The 17283-nt window shown below is 41.3% G+C and overlaps 1 protein-coding gene across 9 annotated transcripts in view; it reads left to right on the top strand.

Annotated features, from left to right (window-relative positions):
• Positions 1–17283, top strand: part of EndoA (SH3 domain containing GRB2 like, endophilin-A) — a 115505-nt gene that overhangs the window by 86288 nt on the left and 11934 nt on the right. For 3 of the 9 annotated variants that reach the window (XM_050188236.3, XM_050188235.3, XM_050188234.3), the window contains exons 5-12: positions 114–186; positions 1016–1150; positions 2456–2589; positions 3329–3395; positions 3657–3757; positions 6898–7001; positions 7548–7717; positions 17156–17278. In XM_050188236.3, the coding sequence (XP_050044193.1) occupies positions 114–186; positions 1016–1150; positions 2456–2589; positions 3329–3395; positions 3657–3757; positions 6898–7001; positions 7548–7717; positions 17156–17278 (907 nt within the window). Of the gene's footprint in view, positions 1–113; positions 187–1015; positions 1151–2455; positions 2590–3328; positions 3396–3656; positions 3758–6897; positions 7002–7547; positions 7718–9240; positions 9683–9730; positions 14513–17155; positions 17279–17283 lie in introns of those variants that run through there. The other 6 variants (XM_050188240.3, XM_050188238.3, XM_050188237.3 and 3 more) reach the window with 5 other exon arrangements.

Below are 17283 nucleotides of genomic sequence, written 5' to 3'. Positions count from 1 at the left end.
TTTTTTTTTTCGCAACTTTTCAATTAAGTATTGCATGCTGTGTCGATGTGTTGCCGCAATAACATCAACTGGCTTTTCTTGCCCGCATATATTTTTTATTTTTCTTTCTCCAGAAAATAGACTTGACCAGCGAGTTAGTGGAAGAGCTGATTGTAAAGACAAAAGAATACCTCCAGCCAAATCCAGGTAGTTATTCTATCATTACAGTGTTACGCTACCCTTTTAAAATATATTAATGGGCTGATTTTCATATTCACTGTCTAAGACGTAATAAAGAATCTGTTCATTTGTTTAGCACGTGCCTCTGTATTACTTTCCAAACGTTTTATTTGTGGTTGCAGCAAGTCGTTAAGTGCAAGTGAGGAGAGCTGAAGCTGAGCTATCACTCCAAGCTGTGTGTGCTGGCCACACTGTAACAAACAAACCTTTGGGATGCAAGGCACTACGTAAAGATGTAGAAGTACATGTTGAAGTTTGTTTTTAGCAACAGATACCCCATTGAAAAGTTCCATATGCATTCCAATAACTCCTTGTCTTTTCTACATTCTTAAATTACGCAGAATTGATAAGGAGCTTACTTGATTAAAACAAAAAACAAACAAACAAAAAACATGGATGTACTGATGCACCTAGGAAACCTCTTTTTCATGGACCACTTAATGCTTAGTCATATAAGGAAGCTTTAGGTGGAAAAAGTGTAAATATCTGCTGCATGCATCAACCTGTGTGAGTGATGCAATGGGTCGTCAGAAAGGGGAATTCACCTATTGTAGAGGTGGCACCAAGCTACAGAAGTGCTAATTGTAGAGCTATTAAAAGCACGGATATGCAGGGTGCTTACTAATTCTATTGCATTATATTTTTGTGTATTCATTTCACAACACCCCCAAAGGCCCTGTAAAATGCGATTAAAATTGTTCATTGGTGCCACTGCAGATGGCAAGGGTACTTGTGTGGCACTCTTTCTGACGGTGCTCAGTTCTTTGCGCTCTCTTCATAGTAAACTTTCTTGCAGCATCCCGAGCAAAGCTGATGGTAAGCACGAAACTCCGAGGCCCGGGAAAAACTCATGCATATCCTCAGCCGGAGGGAGTGCTCGGAGAATCCATGACCAAGTATGGCACTGACTTGGGCGAGGAAAGCCCCTTTGGTCAGTATGGCATTGTCGCTCATAGTCTAAGTAACAATAACCAGTACAATGCACTGTCTTGTTTCATTGAGTGGCAGTGTTGGTAACTTTTTCTTTTTATTAACAAAGTTGCCTGGTCACAGCCCAAAATGTTTCATTTATAGAAAGAAATCGCTAGGTGAAGATGGTGACTGGCTCGGAATTTGGCCTTTTTTAATTGTTCCTACACGTCTTCCTTACTATTCTTTAAGCAGATTACCTCATGTAGTGACAAGTTAACAGTCAGAATGTGCAAAGGGAAGAAAGCCTGATTTCTTAGAACAGTATCGCATCTCGAGATTTTGTTTTGTCCTAGAATACCGGCTCTGATGTAACCAGATGGCTCACTAATAAGTTCTTCTATATGTCTTTAGAAGTAGCAACATTTACTGACTATTTACTACGTTAAGAAAGTCACTAAGGCTCCAAGAAAGCAAAGTTGTTATTGAGGTGGCTAAAGACTCGTTAAATCTGGTGACTTTGTAACTAAGCTACCAACACTGTTGTGTAGGGCCCTTCTGTTTTCAGCATGAAAGTTTTAGCATGCTGAACTTACAATTTCTGCAATTCTATAGTAGCAGGGGATGTGCAGCACCAGTGGTGTAGCCAGGAATGTTTTTTGGGTGGGGGTATGCACTTAACCGGAGGACGAGTGCCCCACCCCCTCCCTCACCCCCTCACCCGATCCCCTCCTGGCTGCACCCCTGTGCAGCACTATACACTTACATTAAAATATCAGGGTGTGCTTATCGGCAAGTTGTGATTTACGCTTACATTGTGGGCAAACACACAGATGTGAAAGAATGAAGTGGCAAACACGAGGTTCTTGTTTATGTCGAACTAAAACAAACTTCTTTGAGCATCACCTGTAGCATAAAAACCAAGTAGTGACGCTAAATTTATTGATAAGGTAACAGCAATTATGGCGAGTGGCATGTAAATATTAAACAAATGGTTGGAAACGTGTACTGTTTTCATGCAACCACTTTGGAATAATCACAAGGATCATTGATGGGCTGCTTAGTAGTCATGCTGTTGGAGAAAAATTCTGCATCTGTGTCGAAATCATACCAATATGTCACACGCACCGGCACATGCAGGAATGCAGGCTGTCTTTTTAAGCTTAGAGGGTGGCCTATTCACATTCAGTGACACTTGTGACAAGAATTCACTAAGCTGTGAACACGTTCCTGTTGTTGCCTTACACGCAGAGCTTGAGAGCACAGTCACGCTTAATTGTGACATTGTGATTTGCCTTCTCGTTGTGGCCTCTAACGTCCTGTTCAGGTCAGAGCCTCATCGAAGCTGGAGAGGCACTCAAGCAGCTGGCCGACATCAAATATGCCCTGGAAGACAATGTGAAACAGAACTTTCTTGAGCCCCTTACCCAACTACAGAACAAGGACCTTAAGGATGTTTTGGTGAGTCTTAATGATCTGCAAACAGCCCTAATCCAGAAATGCAATTTTACATCTTGATGTGCCCCATTTCTTCTCACTGTGATATACACATATGGATGCTGGAACAGCATTTTGAAACACTCACTTTCATGTATACTGCTTTCAGCACAGTATGTGCTACTTCTGAAGCAACTTCGTAATTACTGTGGGCAGACACACTTCTGTCAGCATCATTCTCATAACTATGCCACTATCGAGTGCATCCACAGAGTCTGGCGTTGAGTGCATCATGTCATGTCATGAACTGCATCAATAGAATAGGAAATTGAGGGCACTGATAGAGTCAGCAGCAGAGGCACTGTATGGTCAAGAGATACCCTTCACTTCAGTTGAAAATCATACTAGGAACCTTGCCACATGAAAGTATGATGGAAAGTGATTGTTCCAAAATTTGTCCCCAGCTATTTTCATGTGTCGCTCGAAGTTGTGCATTAAAGTTTTTGGTTATAAATGCAACAAGATGAATTGTTTTGTCTTTTTTGTGGGAGTATGCTTCCCCATTGGCTTTCTAAGCTCTCTAGCTGTGTCTGTACTACACTATTCGGTGTATGTTTCTTGCAGGCATGTCTAACCCTGTCAGCATGTTGCATTGTGCATCATCAGCCATGATATACATTTTGCTACAGGGCATTTCGTCTTGGATTGCTGTTTGTGTCTATATTGTAGTGACACATTCTTGGTGCCTGTTGTTGTTTTGCAGCATCATCGCAAGAAATTGCAGGGTCGACGTCTGGACTATGACTGCAAAAAGCGAAAACAACTGAAAGGTATACCAATTTGGTCTATGTGCATGGGGAAATTATAGGGTGAAAGCTCTGACAAGTTCTTTTAATGACAGAGAGCATTTTTGGTTCCTTTAGTATGCTGGCATCTGGTTTTCATGGCTACAAATCTCACCACTGATATTTAAACAGGTGTAGGAGTTCTGAACAGTATTTATTAAAATGCACCTGTTTTACAAAAAAATATAAAAAGAAGGTACTCAGTGCACACATTTGCAGCATTGGTTTACTTTCTGTTGTCTGCAGGTGGCCACTTGACAGAAGATGAGATCAAGCTTGCCGAGGACAAATTTGAAGAGTCTTTCAACTTGGCGTCCCTGGGAATGTTTAATCTTTTACAAAATGATGTAAGTGGGACATCACTGTTGCTTTTGTGTGGGCAAGTTTAAAGCTGCTTGCAAGCCATATGGGCTTATATCCGAGGATGTTACCCATTTCTAATCAAGAACCTGTCTCCCACAAAGATAGCCAGGAACTTGGGACATCGCCAATTCTAACTGTGAAATTAGGAAGGAACAGTGCCAACTAAGGCGATCACGAGAGGGAGAACAACACAGTACAAGCGCTGCTCTCTCTCATGATCGTCTTGGCGCTGTTCCTTCCTAATTCAAGTATGCACCATCTAGCCCAAATGGTCCTAACTCTGAAACTTTCTCACAGAGTAATCGAATAAAGAAGTGCGTTGCTTCTCCGGGTACCATGGTCTAAGAAGCCCAGCCTGAAAGGCATTTCAAACAAAGCCACCCAGTCATCAGCTATGCAATTGTATATACCAGAACTATGGATTTTTCATCTCTGTGTCCAGTACAAAACCTAAACGTTCATTCACAAGCTTGCTTTCCCGTGCCCGTGCCTTTCTATATGATAGATAGCTATATTTAGGGTCCATCTGGAAATAAATGGCCACTGGGAGCTGCACATCAAGTTTGTGCCTAAAACAAAGCTGTAACCATCTAATGTGTGTGGAAAATTTGTGGAATGAGTGATAGAATGTGCAAAAATGTTGCCAATATCGCTTGTTTTGCATGAGAAGCAGCGAGGCTTGGGGTCATATTCTTGCTCTTTCACTGTCGGGGATAATCTAATTTCTGGGTGACATACGATCCTGCGCAGCATCTGATTGGAGTGACGGCCATCCTGTCTGCTGGCTTATCCAGTGAATATGCACTGCAAGTGGTATCTTTGAAAGTGATGGAACAGTAAGACGACCCTACTGCACTACTTCTTTACAAGGAGGAGCAAAGGGTTTCAAGGTGTGGACAGAGAGCTGACGAGATCAACGTCTAACACAGCAGAAAGAGTTGTTTGTTGCAAAAGGAAGTTCATCATGATGATATTTGACAGGGTAAAAAGACATTACGCTTTGCTCATGGAGGCTTATAGCTTCAAATGTAGCAGAAATGATAACGAAAGTCTTTGGGCCTCTTCTTTATAACTCAGCTGATGCAGAATGCTTGCTGCAATGTGGGAGTCAGTTTCCAGGGCAGTGGATTTCTTTATATACAATAAAAATTTGAATACAGTCATACTTCAATAAAACGAACTTCAATTTAACGAAATGCACGATGTATCTAACTATTTTCATTTCCCGATCTTAGTTGCATTGAAAACTATATATTTTTTTGCCATTTAACTAAGTAATTTCATAACATGGTTTCGATTTAGCAAAGTTTTCGGCCATATTAACTGTGTACTTTGTACCTGTATGGCTAGTAAATCAAGCAAGAAACTATACAAATGTCTACCAAGGCAGAAGATATTTGAAGCGTCCTTCTGCATGAAAAGGTTGAGCTGAAAAAAACGCCGTCAAAGCGCATGCACCGGCAAGCCGTACGTATAAAACACCGCTGTGCCATTTGTCGCGTTGGTAAACAACTTGCAGATGCTGCAAGGCACGTGGTAGCCCGCAGCGCTTGGAGAAGCACAAGAGCTGATGATTCCTTCTGCACAAGGGTAATAAGGAGGGATTGAACGCGTGCTTATCTACCTTCTCCTCCTAGCACGTGCGCGTGCGTCCATGCGCAGGGCATGCGCCGTACCTTGGAGATCATCTCTCCGTGGCAAGTGCAAAGTACAAGCCGAGACGTTTCGTGCCTTGATGCACATTGTGTTTCCATGCTTCTGGTGTTGGCAGTTGCATAGTCTCAAGTTTCCGGTACATGGTGCAAAGCGCTCGCTTGCGTCGTGATAGCGAGTTCATAATGTTTGCCTGAGTGCGCGTGACACCGATAAAAATACAAACCTTACTTTGTGTAGCTGTCTGTGACATTTTTCTTTTCTTGCTCAGGATGAATATGCATATCTTCTTAAAGTATTGTTTTTAATTTGTGGGTGCCGGCTGTGGGCAATAAGCACGGTCAGCCGTGGCGTCCAAGATATCTGGAGACGCGCTACGCAACACACCCAAATCTCGAACGCTGTGAGCCACGTCAATGCATGGCTCTCAGCGCAATCTGCACTATTATGGCCCGACTTTCTTGCAATTTGTTTATAAGTGCTTAATAACGAGTTACTATCCACCAGGAATGCTCTGGAAATTTGTGAAGTTGTTTATAACCTTAAAACCTCGAATTAATTAAATTTGCAATTTAATGAAGTTTGTCGCTGCAAGCACAACTTTGTTATGTCAGAGATTGACTGTATTTGCCTAATAGTGTTTCATTGTGCTACAGTGGTGAATGCTACTGGAGTAATTCAAGGTTGACTGAAATTTTTCTAGATAAATGAGTAGGAGCAGCACTATATAATGTTTGGCAACGTAAAATTATCCTCCTTCAGTATCCCCCTCACGACGCAGAGCATTGCATGCATGCAGAGCTGTTCCAGCTACCATGGTGATGATCTGTGTGTCGGCAGTTGTGGAACAGCGGTGTACAATCATATTTCTAAAGAAAGAATGTTGATCCAGCTGTCTAGATGCAGTGTGGGATGCAGTAATGAATTAACAGTGCACACGCACTCATCCAATTTAGAAAATCAGTGCTGTGCTGCCTGTGACTGAAAACTGGTTCCTTCTACCTCAAGGGGAATCGGAGCTGCCAAAATGATAGTGGCAGTACGAAAACATGCACAAGGCAAGCCTGATAGAGCTCCAAGCATTTGTAGTGTGTAAGTTGTTGCCTTACATGCAGCAAAGATTGAGTAAGGCAGCAACTAAGCTTTATTATGGGACTAACCCATTTCCATTATGTTTGTGCTAATGATGCCCAATTATTACCTTCAGATCTTGTATTCCTGAAGTACAGCTTGGCTGCTGTTTTTCACAGATTTGTATCGATGCTGCAACACTCTGCAGCGACCAGTCAAAGATATCATTAGTTTCTATTGTGTAGCAGGTTTAATTTTAATAGTAAAAGTAAGCACTTGTAAACCTTGAACAGCCCTTGTAGAGTTGCATTTTGCCAGGATTTTGGCAAAAAGAAATGTTATTGTTTGAATGATAGAAATTTAGAATGTAAAGCAACTCTTTTATTTCATATTCACGCAGGTCGAGCAAATCTCTCAGCTTCATGCCCTTGCTGAAGCCTTCTGTGAATATCATCAGCAGTGTGCGGAAGTGCTCCAGGGGCTTACTGAACGGTTGCTCGAACAGTAAGTTTTGCTTCAGTGAAGCCTTTCCTGCTTGTTGTATAGCTCACCAGCACTGCTGAGGAGACCAGCAGTTTACGACTTCGCTCAGCGCAGTGCAAACTTGTGAAAAGATGGGAGCAAGACAGTGTAGGTTGGTAAAATGAGACATGTATTTTATATGTTGCATCCGCTGCAAAAATGTATTACTTTTACTTTATAATATCATTTCCAATACAACCACAGGATTTCTTTATTTTGCATATCAGGAAAGCCTCCACAGTATGCAATTGTAACATGAACTTATTTTGTGTGCCCCTATAGCATGCCTTTCTGCATATACAAAATGCACAGCCATTCCTGTGCTGAAATGTGTATGTGTGTTTGTCAGAATGCCTCAGGCTGCCAGATGAACTGTTTTCTGTTACATTGACCCTCGTAGCCTATAGGTGTCGCTTTGCTGTGTAAAAATTCCTTAATCACTTCTCTCTGCGTGTCAAAACTGAACTCTCCTCATTTCGGCAGCAGTGCATCAATTCCTATTCTCTGCTCTCTCTCTCTCTTATGCAGGAAAGCTGAGGCAGCAGGGCGTGATCGCGAGCCATACGAACCCAAGAAGCTGTCTGATCTCAACCTCACAGCGATTCATGACGACATCTCGCCCATGGTCGAGTCAGGTGGGGGCTACTTCAATGGCGAGCCCCAGCAAAACTCCCTCTTCTTCTCCTCAGCCCCAACTGGTAAGACTGGTGGTGGCAGTTATAGACGCAGCTCAGAAGGCTCACACAGCTCCGATGGCAGCCGCTCATCCGCGCTGCCCATCTTTTCCTTCCTTTCTGCTGCTGGAACTGCAGGACATGTACTCTATATGTGGCTAAACCTGCTCTCTGTCCACACCTTTCACCTTTTCACTTACTCCTCTACGCCTAGCATATACTGTGGAGTACACTTGCTATTATTGCATCTAGAAATTGCTGTAGTTTGTATTTACAATAACACCCACCCAGAAGTGCATGTTGAGTGGACAGTCACTAAGGAGAGGCGACATTCGGGCTTAGAACTTTCACTATTCCAGCTGCATGTCCCCAAGATGTGCCAACGCATACCAGCTGAGGCACATTGCTATGCTATCTACTCCTTTAAGCTTTTGAGACCTTTGAAGACTCAATATTTCTACTCGCATCATCCTTCAGCAGGCGTCTCCTGAGTTGTTAAATTTCACCAGCACTACCGCTGCTAAAGGGTTGAATATTGGTCTAGTCAATACATCTTCGGAACGTTTGAACCAGCACAAAAAGCTCGACATACAAGAGAAAAATGGCGCTCATGTTACTACACTGGGCTGACAATTGCATTGAAGTGAAGTAAACAATCAAAACAGGAACAAAAGATTCAATCCTTTCACATTCTAGTGATGCACATTCTAGCTGCAGTGCCACATCTAGCTACCATCACTAGTTAAAAGATGACAATTACTAAAAAGCACCTTAAACTGATCTCCAATACAGGGCTCGCAACATATACACATCGCACATTATTCCATTTAGTGGGCCTTCTTTGAACCAAGTGCCAGTCATTACACTATTAAACAACATCGGACATTGCAAAAGTTTCTTAAGTGAGCATAATAACATTGCAGAAGCGTGCGAGAACACACTTTGTTTGTGAGCTCTCTGGATAGGCATAGACGTCACACACTTGAGAAACAAGGTAAGCCATTGGCAATAAACAGAAAAGGTTCTGCAGACTTAGTATTGCCTCTTGCACTTTTTGGGAATATCACTCGCACTAGTAACTCGTTGCACTCAAATTTTAGCATGCTGTGTTAGTTCAGTTCAGTTCATTATTCTTTAAATACAAGGAATGGGTAAAAGACAATATGCAGACGAGCACTAAGCTAGCTGCTGTGCTCTAGCATACGTCCTAGCTGCAGATGCGGTCAGCTAAGTTGTATTGACCATGTGTGTGCAGTGCATGTGCTGGCTCTAAATGTGTCCACACGCCTGTTCTATACTTTTTCTTTGCTGCCGTTGCCACATAGAATTTAGATGTGCTAGCCTTCTTACCCTTACCAATCGGTTCATTGCATGAGCACTCGGCTGCATGTGGTTTCCAGCAAATATCTATTGGCTTCATTCAATAGTGCACAAGTTACAATCCTGGATCTCTTTGCATTCACTCTGAGTTAACGTTGCATGTGCATACATATTATTAGTGTATATGTATACATATGTACGCGCTTTGTTTCTTTCTTCTTAAACAGACAGGCTTTTATCACCTTTGTTAGAGGAGCCGTGTAAGTTTTTTGGTACGTATCTAGTTTTAAGGAACATAAATAAGGGAGTATATATTCTTCAGGCCTTTTTGGTGTTCACAAACAGCAACTGCAGAAGACTTCCACTTTGGTAGTCTGAAACCAGCTTGCCAAATTTAGAAAGCAAGGAACAGTGTAATGTGATCCCACTGGTTGACCTCAACTGGGCGCTCCAAGTGTCCCCACTTTTATCTTGTAGTTAATCATAGTTCTGAGAATCAGCTTTGCATCAAACTGTACATAAAAAAAGGTACAGTCACAAGCAACAGTTTTAAGAAAAACGGTGCCGTGAAAACAAAAAAAGTTTTTTTCGTCTCAGCCTGGGCACGGCAACTGAAATGAAGTGGTACAGCCTATGTGTGCCTGTTTCGTCAATGTGCTGTATTGAAGCAATTCCACCTTGCGGAGCTGTGCTTGAACAAATTTACATTTTTTGCAGATGCCATGTTCTTCAAAGCTTTTGCTAGCGACTGTACTTGCAAGTGCTCCAGGCACAAGACATGTCAATTGTATTTGAGCACAGCAATAACTTATTCCTATAACAAAGCACAAAAGAAAAGCACTTGCTTTTTCTTGTTGGAGTTGGCTACTGACAGTGTGCAAGTGGAGGTTTTCTGTGGCTGCAAGCACGTCCCTGCCACAGTGCACACGAAAGGGTGCTTATACTGTGATGACTAGTATTGCCTTAATTTTTGTTTTTTGTTTTTCTCTTTATACTATTACTGCTTGATGACAGATATGGACCATTGCACCTACATGACCTTGTGGGTTTTTGTTACATTTGTTTGGGAGAAAGTTTGCTCAACATTTGATTTTGCAACTCTTGATTCTGCCAGTAATTTTCAGTCACATCGTTGCATTTTGAACAGGCTCATGCCATCATCTGCTGAATCCTTACATAGCTTGTGGTCTGAATCAGGAGAAATTTGCATGCATTTAGTAGAGCACGTTCAATACCATATTGCGGTGTCTCTGTGTTCTTGCAATTAAATTTGTTGCCTAGATTTTTTATAAGGTCTTCTACTAACTTTAATTGTAACTGGCTGATCTGTTAGTGAGATGTTGTAGATACCTATAGCAACAGGTAATTATCATGCATTCACAAGACAGGTTCTGAAATAAGTGCTTTGCTGTCCAGTGAAGGGTTAACTGATCAGATTAAGAGGGAGCTTTAGCTTGGGTGCTCCTATATAAATACACGTAAAAGGAGAATTCATTTTTCTCGGCAACCACTGCACCAAATTTGCCGAGGTTTGTTGCAGTTAAAAGAAAAACTTAAGATCTAGTGACTGTTCATTTCAAATTTTCGATTTAGGTCGTCAATTTTTTATTAAAAATTGGCAAAAATAGAAAATTTTCAGCAAACGAGACTATCGAGTTTACAACTCTCTAACTCAGCAAACAAAAGTTATATCACAATTTTGTGGATTGCATCTGATAGTACATCTAAAGCAGACAAAATTTATATGTCACACATGAATCTAAAAAAAATTGAGTAATATGGAAATACAGCTCTTGCAGAACCCTTGTACACAACGTAAGAAATTCACATAAGATATAAATTGACATACTGAATTTGTCTGCTATGAATGATCTAATGGGTGCCATTTACAGAACCGTGATATCTGTTTTTGATACAGAGCTATTTATTTACAAACTTTGTGTGTCTGTTTTTTTTTCAAACTTTCGAATTTTTGAAAGTCCTTTTCATAAAATTCAGGCCCTAAATGAAAATTCTGATTCGTACAGTCACTAGAACTGAACTTTGTGTCTCAAATACAATAACTTTCATTAAAATCGCTCCAGGGGTTATTTCAGAAAATCCTTTTTGCGTTTTACATGTATTTGAATAGGCCGCGCCGGAGTTTGGGCCCGAGCTAAGGCTTCCTCTTAAGTTGAATTGTTTCTTCTGCACTTAAGTCTTGGGCTCTAGGCATTGAGCTTTATATACATTTAGTGTGCTTTCTTTTTTTTTTTCTAGTGTCAACTTAAATTCTTGTTTCGAAGCATTTTATGTGTTCTTCTAGCCCCCCCCCCCTACTCTCCCCCCCCCCCCCTTTAACCATATTGCTCTTAAATTTTTGTATGCATGTCACTCTTGTTACATTTCTTTATTTGACCTGTAGCACATCATTTGTTTCGCTTGCCTCGGTTGCACATTAAATTTTGATTTCGGTAGGACTGGTGCTTCATTTACTAAGCAGGCATGAAACCCCCGTCTTGGATCTTTTGATGAAGCTGCTTTCTGGTCCTAGAATTAGCAAGTCAATTACCATTGTGTTTCTAATGTGATATAAAGAAGTGTAACAATGTCTAAGAGACATTGTGATCAATGTTGCGACAGAAAAACCAGCACATATGCAAACACAATCAATGAACGCTATCTGTAGTAGCTATAATGGCAGATGATCAAGATTATTGGAATAACTGCTATTACTTATTGCCAAGTCAGTAGCTCTCTCTCAGTGACAGGATGGTGCCTAGCAGTATGTAATGTTTTGCTGCAGCTAAAACTGATGCCCACTATGTAATATAATTGTAATAGTTGTAATCATACTAATAACCAGAAATCAATTGGGAAATACAAACGAATCAATTCTGTTAATGCAAGTCAGCTGCCACAGACCCTTTCCATAATTGCTAATCTCGTTGCTTTGTGTGCTTTTGCCTCACGGTGGCGCTGGTTGTCATCATGACAAAGATTGAATTGCCAAGTACCTGCTGTGGTACCACCGTTTTTATGACTGAGCTCGGCATCACGGGTTCAGTGCCCCACTGTAGCAGCTTCACTCTGATAAAAGTGGAATACAAAAACACTCGCAGATTCCTGGCTTGTGTTAGTTCCGTCCATTATTAAGGACAAGCTAAGCACATCAGCATAATTTTACCTATAACTGTTTTGGACGAGTGCAGCACATCCATCATGATCGTGCCCGCTTTTTCAGGATCTCATAAATGTAAGGCTCACACCTTCAGTTTGACGAGGGTTTGATCACGTATGGCAGCTCCATACCATGTCAGTACATTAATTTCAGCGCTATGTGGCTGCTTCATTGTTGAGGCCTGCCTGCGTGGTATTGCAGATTTGTGTGACATTGCCCTACTGAAGTACAAATAAGGAAAGATTGTGGCCATGTGCCATCACAGCTCTGGTGACGATAAGTTGCAGTTTTGATGTTAGAGTTAAACAGCAGTAAGTTACTAGGATTGTAGTGAAAGCTCTTCCCATTGGCAACTTATAGTCAGTGTGCATAAAGACTGTGTACACAAAAGTGGCTGTAGCTTTAATATTTTCATCTAGTTGAATTTCTATTGCTTTGTGATATCTTTAAAGCTAGCAGTTTTGGAAATCCATAACTAAACTAAAAAACATAACTAAACATTTTTGGTCATAATTACTGCAGAAAGGGAGTTGTAGCTGAAGTTATTGAAATTGATCTGGGATGCTTATTATGCATCATCTCCCAGGCACAGCTTTGAGACGTAAAATTATTAATATCAATGTAATTACTACTATTATTATTCATAGTAGTAGTAGTACTAAGTGCTAGCATGCATGGCGTGAATAGTTGCATCACATGCAGCTGATACCATCATCTCTCTGGCAATTTGAATTATCGTTGAGCAGTTCCTGCTGTTTATTACTTTTTATGTTGTCCAGCAGTTATCTTGTTGACGTGCACATGCCTTGATTGGTTCAATAAGGACAGCATTTAGGTACCATTGAGAATACATGTGACATTACAGTAGTATAGTAACACGTTCACTGCGGCAGAGCTTTTTGAAGTCTCGATCCTGGGCATCATGACCCACCGGTGGACCACTTGTGATATTCCTCTGGTGCGTTGTGACCCACCTCTGAGTCACCAGGGAGTTGCCCTCTGAAACTTCCTCAGGATGCAGAGAGATGGCACTACGCTGTGCCAGATCAGAAGCAACAAGAATTTTGCCTCTCCTTTGATTTCTGGCAAATATGTCACTGGCACACTGCAGGATAGCTCTGCGCTACAGCACAGTAGGAATAACTGCAGTGACCCAAGCTGCAGTGAGCTTGTTAAGGTGTTGCCCCTGTAGAAACTGCATTCGTGTCTCCCACCTCATAAAACGCACTAGCTGCACAGCTACCAACTGATTTGAAAGCCAGATGTGCCACCATTACGTTGGCATATTACCTTGCAGGGAAGCTGACTTTACAGTTTTGAAGAGGGTCCATTGAGACGTCATGCCAGTAGTAGTGAGTTACCTTATGGGAAGGACAACTGCTGATGCAATGTAGCAGCAGCATGCATATCAGGGCAGTCACTGCCACCACCTCCACCACCAGCCTTACTTTTTGTCCTCTTTCTCCACTGTGTGTTTTGTCCTCTGTTCGGAAAGGATTCCTGCACGACTTTCGAACTGCTTTTCTATCTTGTGCCCATGAAGCAGTCATGGGGTAGACTTGGGGCTTGCCTGTGTCTAATACGGTGCATATATAGTGCTGTGAGGTAGAATATAGGGCTAACCATTTGGCACTGCTTCATGAAGTAACAGCACAAACGATGAGATTCTGTTCCTGCTTTTTAGAGGAGAGTGATGCAGCGTGGTTAACTCTTAAAGGGAACAGCCAGTATAACTGCAGGATTCCTTTACCTTATAAAAAAAAGCATCTGATACAACATTTTATGCTGATATCTATGCAAATAGCCTGCAGGTCTTTCTCATAGCTGCAATCAATGGTGGAATGCTAAATAGCCGTTCCCTTTAACAGTGGACCATAGTGAACACTTGAGACAGTTACTGTATTACCGGGATTTCAGGAACTTTTGACAGCATGTTCAACCACAGTGTATATGTGGTACTAACATTCTTGCATTTCACTGTTAATTCTTGTCTTGGAAATTAAAATGTATAACAAAGTGGAGGTTTTAGCTCAACTGTGTTGCTGCTACAAGGTGCCATCACCAGCACTGCTGTTCATGGCTGTGCCCCGGTATTCTGTTAACAAAGTAATTGTAACACTTCACACAGGCTATAACTCTATAAAAAGACTTCCACTGTTTGTCAGGGACTGCAGTTTTTGTATACCTGCTTTATATTAAAGGATTTCTGGTCTTCCATTGTTTTATTATAAACCTCTGTTCTTTGCAGTTCTTGGTGCTTTGACTCTGTTCTATTGCTGTTCTACTACAAGTGCACGCATAATTACTGCCAAAATAAAACCGAATGTGTTGGTCATACTGCATGCTTTCTCTCTCTTAGTTTGTTAGTAGTCTAATCACATTTATTGTGAGCACACTGCATATGTGCGCGTGAATAGCTCTCTCCAGTGTTCTGCATAGTTGCTGACAATATATGGTACATGCCTTCTGTGCACTTGCATTTACATTGGTGCACGACCTATTAACCTACTCACTGCATGTATGGTCTTCTTGATAGAAATTTACTAGGAAATTGATACCCCATGGTGTTGTGTCTTTTCATTCTATAACTCCTAACATACTTTTATTTTTCTTTCAAGTATAATGCCATATAATGGTCACATTATAGTCTCAAGTATCTAAAGATTTAGTGCATATAGCAATAAATGTCTTTCAGATATCTTTAGTAACTCAATAACTACCCCCCCCCCCCCCTCCCCTTCTTCCTTTTTTGTCAAATTGTTCATGTCACATTTCGTGTATCTCTATTTGGGATGAAAATGAGACATGACAAATACGTGCAGTGAAGTTTGAGTTTGCAGTTTGCTTTAGTTACCCTCTCCTAATGATTGTGATTCTGAACAGAAGTCTCGTCTTAATGAAGTAAAATAAAGAACAACAATACTTTAATAACTTAGTTGAATCTCGAGCCAGGATGGCCATTTGCAACATAAGGGGCACTTATCTTGCACAGGCATGTTGATTTGCTTGTACTACTATATTCATGTCTGTGGATACATAAAAAACGTAAGACTGGAACACAATCTAAACATATCTAAAGGTGCAAATTTCAGAGCACTGTAAATTGAGTTTTTTTGTGGATCCAGCCTTTGTTTAGGTTAAACAGTGAGCTACAATAGTTCACCTTGAGAGAAAATACATCAAAACGAGCATTTGAGCCATTGCAGTTTCAGCACAAGAAAAGCAGAAATTTAAGTGCTTTCATAACTGGCCTCTAATAATAACTGGCCTTTCATAATAGCCTCTAATTTCATGCTTCCTGCATGAGTGCAAGAAACATGTGGTATGGATAGAAAGATATCTTTTTGACGTTACTGTTTGAAAAAGAAAAGTGCGTGCACATTTTTTTTATGCTGTTTATTCATAGCATACTGCTTAGTCAGAGTAATTTTCGAAATGTTTGGATGATTGTGACAGGAATTTAGGATACAAGCTAAGCAAGGTAGCCAGATCTCATCTACAACTCTGGTGTGAAATATAGGAAACTGTCTTTTATTCTACTGGCTGTGAAATGTTACGTAGTTCAAGTGACGGCTTTAAGTTACAACTGTTCCGAAAATTTGTAGCAGGCAAACAGGCGCTCACAGAAGTTTTCAAAGTGCATAGCACAGGCTTGCCTGGGAAGCAGCCAGGAACTGAGGAGTACAACTTCTGTGACAAAAATTAAGAAAGAGATAAAGCCACCATGCGTGTGTGACCTTACTCAAGGACATCTAGTTGACTTGGTGTTACATTTACACTGTTGGGAAGCTCTTCTCTAGATAGGCAATTTATAATTTTCTTTCTTCAGAGCTTTCCACTACCTGGAGCTTCACTGACGGGACACATTATACTCGGGAGTCGGCAACAGTCATGCTCATAGTGGATTCTTTTCTTTTGACAAGAACTACACATTACATTGGTTGTTCATATATTTTAGCTATGCCCCTATTACTTTTTGACTGAATGCTGAAGTTGCAAGGAAATTCATCTTTTTCATAGTTTCTGTGTATCAAAAACTTCTGTTTGCACCCATACCATCATGACACATCAAAATACCAACTACAGAGAGTGTGACTTTTAAGTATAGTACTGCCAGGCTGCAACAGCAAATGGGGGAAAAAAATGAATTGGAACATGTACTCGTGTACTTTGTATTACTTGAACCTTTCTAAAATGTGGTGTAAACTGGTGTAATGCGGTAGTACTAGTGTAAACAGTATTGCATGCCAAATTCTAGGGCTAAAGAAAGTTTAGCAGCTGTACTCATAGTGATACTACATCAATCTTCCACGTAATTATGCATGAAAGATGTTCCAATTTGCTTTTTCCTGTTAACATTTCACTCCAGCCAAGCTGTACATTAAATACAATCTGGTGATGAAGCGTAAGTGAAAGTACTTGCATCTTACTTTGATGCAACTCGGCTGTTGTTCCTCAACTCAGTGTTTTGTCGTCATGCTAGCATGGCCCTACAGGCTGGGTTGTACTGTTGCTACCCAATTTTTTTGAAGTTTATTCAGGATTTGCCATCGCTGTTTAGACAGAAGAAAAACCAAAACCACACTGATGCTCTTGCATCAGTTAATGACGCTTATTCATGCGACAAATATGCACAGAATCTCTGGCACATCAGTTGGTGGTGTGAGCCAGGGACCTCTGATTACTTAGTGGAATCTATGCAAAGCACTGATCAACTGATTTATATTGATGGCACATCAAGGTTGGAATCAAGTCCTCTTATCTGTGCCTCATGGCTAGATTGTGCTAGATGTGAGAAAAGCCATGGAATCAGTCAATTGCATTACATTTTCTTGTGGCAGCAATAGACAATGGGGGTGTTTCAATGTATAGAGAAGGGAGACCTCGACCTCGCAAATGAAGAGATGCAGGCAAGCCCCGTTTTGTTCTGTGGTACTGTGATGGTGACGTAGACCTGGCGGGGCGGGGGTTGTCCCTTGCAGCATCTCCTGCCCGCTCACCCCTGAGCTCGCCTGTGAACCCACGGCCTGCCAATAACCTCTTCCTGGGCAGCTTCCCCAATCCGCATGGCACGGGGGCCTCACCTGGCTCCAGGTCTCCCAATGGTACT

Source organism: Dermacentor andersoni, chromosome 2 (genome assembly GCF_023375885.2).
Source record: "Dermacentor andersoni chromosome 2, qqDerAnde1_hic_scaffold, whole genome shotgun sequence".
Classification (NCBI taxonomy): Eukaryota; Metazoa; Arthropoda; class Arachnida; order Ixodida; family Ixodidae; genus Dermacentor; species Dermacentor andersoni.
Note: the sequence above shows the minus strand (reverse complement) of the source record. Positions and strands in the feature narration are given on the sequence as shown.